This window comes from Globicephala melas, chromosome 15, assembly GCF_963455315.2.
Source record: "Globicephala melas chromosome 15, mGloMel1.2, whole genome shotgun sequence".
In the NCBI taxonomy this organism is placed as follows: Eukaryota; Metazoa; Chordata; class Mammalia; order Artiodactyla; family Delphinidae; genus Globicephala; species Globicephala melas.
The window spans coordinates 49419463-49428858 of record NC_083328.1 but is presented as its reverse complement, the minus strand read 5'-3'; the positions used below and the strand labels follow the sequence as shown (position 1 = coordinate 49428858).

General features: G+C 46.5%; 1 protein-coding gene across 1 annotated transcript; it reads right to left on the bottom strand.

The window, feature by feature from the left end:
- Positions 1-262: 262 nt before the first annotated feature.
- LOC115861513 (thymosin beta-4) lies at positions 263-762 on the bottom strand. The gene has a single exon (XM_060284941.2). The coding sequence runs from the start codon at positions 695-697 to the stop codon at positions 563-565; it is 135 nt and encodes a 44-aa protein (XP_060140924.1). The 5' UTR covers positions 698-762; the 3' UTR covers positions 263-562.
- Positions 763-9396: the final 8634 nt, after the last annotated feature.

Sequence of the window (9396 nt, the reverse complement as noted above, 5' to 3'; positions counted from 1 at the left end):
TCCATACATGAAATAGAAGTTCTCAGAACCATCAAATTCCCACCTCATCTTTGAACCCACAGAGGTAACTGTCAATCTCAGTTCCAAAACATCCCCCAGCCTTTTTTTTGTTGTTGTTTTATTTTTTTAAATACATCTTTTTTTTTCAGGTTTTAAAACTTTTTATTTGCATATTAAAAAATTGTGCATTCCAATAATTAAAATCATTTGAACAACAACAGCAAAAAAAAAAAAAATGGCACTCTGATTAAACTGCATTTTACAGCCCGCAGGACACCTTGGACCAGTTTGCTCTTTACTCCAGATTTCACTGTCGTCCCACTCAGCCTCCTTCACCAACATGCAAGTTCTTTTCCTTCCCTGCCAGCCAGACAGGCGGATGGGAGGCAGGCGCGGCCTTCGTTGTCAGTAGTTCTCCATTCTTTGATGTGAAAAAGGGCAGCACAGTCATTTAAACTTGATCCAACCTCTTTGCATCTTACAAAGTTAAACAGCTGAAAGAAGTAAAATAAGAAGACAATGCTCGTGGAATGTACAGTGCATATTGGCGGCGCGCGCCTCATTACGACTCGCCTGCTTGCTTCTCCTGTTCAATCGTTTCTTGTGAAGGCAGTGGATTTTTCTCTTTCGTTTCTGTTTTCTTCAGTTTCGACTTATCGAATTTCTCAATCTCAGCCATATCGGGTTTGTCAGACATGGCTGCAGAGGAAGCGGAGCGAGTTACGAGCGAACGAGGTCCGACCTGCGCAGTGGTCGCCGCCGAGTGCCTTAAATACATCTTTATTGGAGTATAATTGCTTCACAAAGCTGTGTTAGTTTCTGTTGTACAACAAAGTGAATCAGCCATATGCATGCATATATCCCCATATTCCCTCCCCCTTGAGCCTCCCTCCCACCCTCCCTATCCCACCTCTCTAGGTCATGGCAAAGCACAGAGCTGATCTCCCTGTGCTATGCTGCTGCTTCCCACTAGCTAGCTATTTTACATTTGGTAGTGTATATATGTCAATGCTACTCTCACTTCGCCCAGCCTTTTTTAGTAGGGAATCTGAGATGTTTGTAAAGAATGGAGGTTAGATCTGGCTTTTTGCTTTCTTTTTCAAAGACTCTGAAAGGAATCATTTACAAAACAAATTTCGACTAAATACACTTTGTTGGGAGAAGTGGTGATATTTCTAAAGAGAACAAACTTTTAAAAGCAACTTGAAAGATTTGAGAAGCATCCTTTCATTGGTAGGTTTCAACAGATTAATTACAAACTATTTTTTATAACCACGTGAAAGCAGGCAATTGCCTGTTGACTGCTAGGCTTGGACATGGCACATGGTCACTTCTGCTGTGTTTCATTTGCGAGAGCAAGTTCTGTGGCCAATCCTATGTTCAAGGGATGGAAAACAGACTCTAACACTTGATGGAAGAAACTACTAAATCACATTGCATGGGAGGGAAATAATTGGGAGAAATTTCACAATCCATTTACCACATCAGGATAGACTGATTGCTATAGCAAACAACCCCCAAATCTCAGGATTTTAATACAGTAGAGGTTTATTCCTTGCCTTTATTACCATCCAGTAAGGGTGGGCAGGGGAGTGGGGGAGGAGCTCTGTTCCACACAGTCACTCAGGAACCCAGGCTCCTCCTGTCTAGTTGCTGTGTCATTCAAGGCCACGGAGCCTTCCACCAAGAGTTCTGTTTCCAGCCAGTAGATGAGGGAAGAGGGCAAATATGTAGAAGGAACATCTCCTACTCATCTCAACCTGGAGGAGTCATATATATCACTTCTTTCCCCTTTCTCATGGCCAGAACTGGGTCACGTGGCTGAATAGAACCACAAGGGAGACTGGGAAATGTGGTCCAGCTGTGTTAGGAGCAAAAGGGAAGATGGTTTGTTGAACACCTGGCCAGACTCTGCTACAGCTACAGACTCTGTGACTGAAGAACACGTTCCAGAAGAGGCACCGGGACACATTTCAAAATGTTGACATGTGACCCTGTGTGGTGGACAAAGTTTAGAAAGACAAGGTCATAATTAGGAAGCGAAGACAGACCCAGGTCCCTGTGTAAATACCTGGGAGATCAGGGCAGGAGTCTGGGGAAGGGTTTGGAGAGACTTTGTACCAGGTGGGAGCTTTGGGGCAGTGGAACTTTAATGGGAGGAGACAGAAGTGAAGGGCATAAGAAGAGCGTTGAGCCACGTGGGGAGACTAGGTTTGTGTGCTTGTTTGACATTGTTGCCTCTAGTGGGGCCTAAAGTCGATGCCTTAACGTGGGTCGCCTCTGTTAGTGCTGGTTAGAATAATGTACCCCTTAGGGCTACATTAAAAAGCTATGCTCGGCGCCTCATTTGCACCTTCAAAATATGCGCATACATGTGCGGGCCAGAAAAGGCTGCGCTCAGAACATGCATTCTTACGTGAACTGCAGGTAATTGCACAAGCAAACAGGAAGTTGCGTAGGTATGCAGGCAGCCGCCCGCTGGAGATCTGTGTGTTGGCACGGGCAGGCATGTGTCTTGTTCGTTTGTGTATGATTTTAAAGGATTCTGCAGAGGGGAGGGAGAGAAAGCAGGCCTCTGGGCATCTGCTTCTCCAGGTACAGCTGTCCTTTGTCCTTCTCAAGGTTTTCTTTCTGGGCAGGGCCAAGTTCAGGGCCTGTTTGTGGCTGTAGGAAAACGGTGCATTTTCAAGGTCTTTTGGGGAGCACTCATGCAGAGGGGTTTGGCCTGAAAGTTTGTGTCCCCCAGACATTAACGTGTTGGGACCCTCAAGCCCAGTGTGATGGTGTTAGAAGGTGGGGCCTTTGGGAGGTACTTAGGTCCTGAGGGTGGAGCCCTCATGAATGGAATCAGTGCTCTTATAAAAGAGGTCCCGGAGAGCTCCCAGGCCTCTCCCACGACGTGAGGACACAAGAGGAGTCTGTGACCTGAAAGAGGGTCCTCACCAGACCATGCTGGCACCCTGATCTTGGATTTGCAGCCTCCAGATCTGTGAGCAGTAAATTTCTGTTGTTCATAAGCCGCCTTGTCTGTGCTGTTTTGTTACAGCAGCTGGACGGGCTAAGACACAGGGTTTGCAGGTGGCCGTTTGGACGTGCATTAGTTCTGTGCTGGGAGTTTGTGGCTGTCTCTTTCACTGACTGCTGAGCTGCTGAATAAACTCTTCCTTTGAAATTCTCTTTGCTGGGATCTCTGTGTCCTGGTTCTCCTCCTGATTCTGCTGGTCACTTTCCTTTATCTTTATTCACTGTCCTCTTCCTTCTTTCGTCCCTCAGATGTTTTCCTGTGAGTCTGTCCTTAAACATCTTCTAGCTTTCTGGACCAGCACCGTCCACTAGAACTCTCTGCAATGGTGGAAATGTTGTGTATCTACGCTGTCCAGTACCATAGCTGCTCACCATTGAACACCTGACATGTGGCTAGTGGGCCAGAAAAAATGAATTTCACATTTTATTTAATTTAAACTTAAATAGCCATAGGTGGCTGGTGGCTGCTGTATGGTAGCCATAAGCTCTAGAACATTCTTTATGGGAAATAATGTCTACTATAGTGTCAACACTATCCACCCATTATTACCTATCTGAATCTCTTGCTATGCGCTTTCTGGACCTATTTTTACGACATCTCGACCTGGTTGGTCTGCGGTCTCGTCAAATGCAGTGTGCCTAATGTTTAACTCTTTATCTCTATCCACAAAACACATTTTCTCCTGGCCTTCTTCCTATCACTTTACGCTTGTTCATTTTTTAGAACCAGTTGTGATCATACCGTGTCATTCATATATCATCATTGAGGTGGATCCAGGTTTTGGAAAACCTAAACTCATACAAATCTAAGGGATACTCCATAAGAAAAAGAATACAACAGTGTGAATGCAAAATTAGATTCAGAGCATTACAGGAGCCTGGGAAAGTGAGAGAGGTAACCCTGAAACTTAAGCCTTATCCCCTTTACTATAAACTGGTCCCAGTTTATCATTAGAATATTTTAGTTTCCGGGTTTGAATCTCAATTTGACCCTCTTCTTGCTGTACAAACATGGGCACAGGCTTAACTATGCTCAGATTCAGTGGGCTTACTGGGGATAACAATAATAATGCCTATTCAACTGGGTTGTTACAAAATTAAATAAGATAATATACAAAAAGATGAACATCCAGAAGGTATTTCCTGAAAATAATTTTATTCCCTTGTTCTCATTACATAGGGAATAGTACCAGCAATAATAATGGTAATAGTAATAGCAGTTAATGTATCAGATGCTAGGTTCGAAACTTACATAGAATATCTCACTTATTCCTAGAAGGTAGGTATTCTCCTGTCCCCATTTTACAGATATTCTCCTGTCCACATTTTACTGAGGCCCAAAGAAGGTAAGCAATGAGTGCAGGTTCTCAGATGCTAGTTAGGAGGGGAGCTGGGATTTGAAGCCAGGCAGCTGGACCTTGTGTTCTTAGTCTCAGTCCTTGAACAGGGCATGTGGGATTCTTCACAACTTCCTTTGCATCAACATGCTGAGTTTCCTCCACATGTGTCTATGTTCTTGCTGGCCAGCCCACTAAACATTCCATGACTTGTGTGCATGCTTCTGTTTCTTTCCTCATGCTGTTTCTTTTCCCTGGAATGCCCTTCCCTCCTCCTCAATTTCCTCTGTGTTTCCATGTGCTGTATTCATGTCTTAATGTAATACCCTTTATTGCTCTCACTGTAAAGGAGTTGCTCAAAGGGTTTTATTTTCCTCCCCATCCAACACAATGTCCTTTGTAGAAGCTTCATGGTTGCTTATCTCATGAGCAACTGGGGTGTTGTTACCTCACAGGGGAGCTTTGAAAAATACAGAAGCCTGGGTCCCCCACCCCCAGGCCACATACATCAGAATGTTTGGGCTTGGGTTCAGATTCACTGACCTAAAGGACTATGTTTTTCCCTCTTTGAGCTGGTGACTAAAAAGCCAGGAACCAAGTGCTAGCTCAGCTCTGCAACGAGGCAAAACCTCGGGCTTCATTTCATCTCTTCCCCTGATTTTCCCTTCGCCCTTTATTTTGAATCGTAAGTCACCTTGCTTTTTGGCATGCATTATTGTAGGTCACCTAACTTAATTTTGCAATCACTAGAAGTACAAATATAAATGGTGATGATGCTATTGACGATAACAGATTTACCCTGGAATGATCAGAATATTTCTTGACAGCAGCCTATTGGCAGACAGAAACAGATGGGTAGGAAACACAAGATAAAATAAAATTGAAGTTTTGAAGAAAAAAATTCTCTTTAAATCCAGGGATGCCAACCACCCTAGAACGAATCCATAGCCATGGCCGTCTAAATGCACCTCTCATGTGGCCATTGGTCTGGTGGCTTCATCTTACTTGGACCCTTCTTTGATTCTACCTTTATTGAGGAGATGAAAAAATCTGCCTGTTAAGAAAGGTATATTAAGTGAAATCTTGTCAAATAAATTCCCTTGTTTATTTGAAACTACCGACATATATAACTATGCAGTGTCTCACTCCACCCCTCAATTCTCCTTATTTTGGGGACTTCCTGCTCAGGTGTACTGATGTATCCGGTAATGACCTCTGAGTGCACTGAGCATGGACGCCGGGTACCGCTGCAGGATTTTCAGTTTCCCATCTGCTGGCCTCCGCCCTGACTCATCTGAAAGCCGGCGTAGGGGCTGTGGCTGTGAAATGGCTTTTCGTCGTCACATGTTAGGTGCTTTGAAGGCCCCAAATGGCAACACGGAGAGGAGTGGCCAGGGAAGAGGGCCTGGCGAGGTTCCCTCGGTCTCCAGTCGGCCTTCTGCCGCTGCAATGCCCGCAGATGGAGGGGGCCGAGGTCAGGCCCCTCAGGTGGGAGCTCTGGGCCTGGCAGCCTCGTGTGCCCAGCACCTCCTTAAAAGCTGATTATCAGGCTTGCCTCCTTTGTGAGCCGGCTCATTACCATTTCATTGTGTCCGGGTAATTCTCACCCTGCGCAATGAATATTGACTTCAGGCTTGCTTTTCTAGCTGAATTACAGGGGGCAGTGTGAGGGCCGCCCTGGCAGCCACTTGAATAGTCTCCAAGAAAAGCTGTTAGCTTGAGCATTTAGGGATAACAGAGACTGTCACAGGCTGCTACAGTGATTTATTAAAAGACAGGAGAACGGGAGAAAAGACACTTACTTAGGTCTTGCACCAGCTGCCTGCTTGCTTTGCTTTCTTCTTTCCCTGTCTCTCCCTTTCTCTCTGTCCTCCTTCTTTCTCTCTTTATTCTTCCTCCCTCCTTTCCTCTTTCCTTTCTCTCTTTTTCCTTTTTCTCTCTTCCTCTCCCTCCTTGCCTCTCTCCCTTTCTTTCCCTGCCTTCTCTTCTCATTTTTAAAATGTGTTTTAGGGCGACGCTTGAGGGACTTCCCGCCTGTATTCTACACCTGAACACATCACCCCGGTAAAGATGGCGAGTCCCCAGGTTGATTATCTAAGGGTGATGAGACGGGAATGAGCGCTTGCAGATGTGCACGCGCACGTACGCACCACACCCACGGAAGCAACATGCGTACTTTTTGTGCGCACGCGCACGCACGCACACGCACGCGTTGTAAGGCACGCAGCTGTCCTGGGACTAGGAACCCCTCCTCGGGAACGTAAGGCAGGTTGTCGCCTACTCGCCCCTTCCTCCCCCCGTCCCACTCCAGTGGTCCTGACCTCGGGCTCCTCCCGTGCCTGGAGCAGCACCAGCTCCTGCACAGGCCACCTCCGCCTGTGGGCCTGGGTGTCTGTCCCTCAGGAGCGGGTGTCCTGTCCTCCCTGTGCTGATTCTCCTCACGCCAGTTCATCCACACTGGATCTATGGTGGCTCCTCCTGCCTCGGGTCACTTGACAGATGCAAACGTGGCTGCCGGGAGGGCAAACCTTCCAGGTGAAGATCCAAGAAATTGCCTTGGATGATAATTTCTAATGAGCCAATCCACCCAGGGACCACTGAGCAGGCTGTGTCGGGGGACATCGGCATCAGAAGGCAAAGGAGGGCCAGCTGGTGACCCTGGGCATGCTGGCCACTGGTGGGCCATCACGGGAGAGGGGGATGGGGCAGCTGTTCAAAATTAAGCCACAAGGACTTGGTTTTCAGGTCTTCTCTGAGATGCAGGAACATGGGCCTTATTTGCGTGGCTTCCAGTTTTCCACACATGCATTTTCTTGGAATCCACATTTAGTGTCTCTGCTTCTCTGTGGAGCTGATGTCTGAGACCCCTCCCCTCCCTTCTCCAGCTCCTTGTTTGCTCCATGTCCTCTGTGGAATTCCCCTCTCCTCCCCGACTCCCCATCCCCCGCTTTCCCTGTGCTGTCCCCAAATGCCTTGGCCCTCTTATCTCCCCACATGAGGCTCTAATTAGCCTCCTCTCAACCCCATAAATCAGCCGCCCCTCCTCCTCCGGTTTGCTTCCTTCTCAGAGGCAGCGGGCTCACCTTTCCCTTCCCAGATGACAAATCAGCCATTAATCTTGGCTTGAAAAACGTTTATTGGCCGACTTCCTTCAGTGGCTTCTGAACTGTTTGCAAATAAAGAGGAGGGATCTGGGGTGACCTCAACAGAGATAGGAACTCACAGGTGGATTTATTCTCAGGTTTGATTTTTTTTTTTTTTATTTTTTCATGAAAAGGGTAAATATATAACTCTGCCTCTCGGTGCTTGTAATTTCTTCGTTTTGAAAGTTTTCGGATCTTCTGTTGGGCTGAAGTGCGTTTGTTTGTATCGGTCAGTCTGCTTGGTTGCTGTGTTTGCATGGAGACGGGGTGACCTGCGGGAGTGAAGAAGGGAGTGGCTTGACTGGGTGCTCAGTGACTCGGAACGGTTCCAACAGGGCGCCACCATAATGTTCCATGGTCAACGGACAACGGCTGCAGAAGAGTAGCTAAAAGTTTAGGAATGGAGGTGTTTTGAACCTCTCCATCAGCCTTGTGGTTTCCCCTGCCTGATCCCAAGGTGTTGAAGGGAACCACCTCCCTTCTTGGGCTCCAGGAGGTTGGATCATCTTATAGTCTAGACTCAGTCCCCGGGAAGAGGGATGAATTTATCAGCTGAGATGTTCATTAAGGATATAGGGAATAAAGCTGGAAAGCTCAGGGGAGGATAGGAAGGGTGTCTCCTGAGGGAGAGTCTCTGCAAAGGGAAGAGCAAGCTGTCAAATGTCATGGGTTACAGGTGGGCTGTGGGTAAGATGTGGATGTTGGGTCCTTAAGGGTTCCACCTGTGCTTTACCCTAAGGAATCTGTGATGTGGGCATTTTGGGTGTTGGGCCAGGGCAGAGGGGTAGATATTTTCTTGTTCCTCAAGCCCCATGAAGTCTGTGCCTTTCAGAGAAGATTAATGGGGCTCCATGACCTCAAGGAAATGTGTAATCTAAAAACTTGAAGCCCTTGGGACACGATCTATAAAGTGGTCCACACCAAAATGGGGACGTTGGAGTTTGTAATCTTGTTTATTGTCTGGTGACAGCACATTTGCCCCCTCTTCCCCCCATTCCAACAGTTACTTTAGACTGAGGATTACCCATTCAACTGATTAAAAAAAAAACTTTTCAGTCACCAGGGCTTAAAAACAGGAGGCCACATGCATGCTATAAAATGTGTTCAACAACTCTATCTTTTCCTCCCCACACTCTTTGACCTTGTCAGAGAGATGGTGTCTCCCTTGTCATTGGAAAGTCCTTGAGGATGGGAGTGTTGTCATTTTCATCTTCATGTTACTGTCTCCTTCCCCGGGAGGGATCATCCGTTCTTTTCCCCATATATTTTAGTTGATGTATAAATTACTTGTCAGTGAAATGCACAGATCTTTGGTGTGGGTTCAGTCATTTTGGACAAATTCATACCCACGTGTAACTCACAGAGCATTTCTGTTTCTCTAGAAAGTTCCTTTGGGCTCCTATGAGACAGTCCTCCTCCCCTTGCCAAGACCTGTTTTGATATCTATCACTGTAGATTCATTTTGCCTGTTTTAGAACTTCATAACAGTTGGAATCATACAGTATAAGTTCTTTTGTGTCCTTTACTCAACATACTGGTTTTGAGATTGACCCATCGATTGATGACTGCCATGGTTGGGGAGGTGACCTTGATCAATCTACAGAATTTTTACCCTTATGGAAAGGGTCATTGCCTCTAGGGTCCAGGGGATGCTACTTTTATCCGGGATAATTAACCTGCCAGTGCCCATTTTGAACAAGCACCTGGAGAGGAAATCAACCGCCTGCCTCCTGTGTGCTGGGAGTGGGGGTGGGGTGCACTGTTTTCTTCCTCGAACATGGAAGGTACTTTCATTGGAATCACTTTTGCATATAACTTTAGGTCTCGTTGAAACAGTTCTATGACTGTTTGGAAGGCAGGGGTTCTTTGTTGAGATTTCTGTGGGCTGGCTA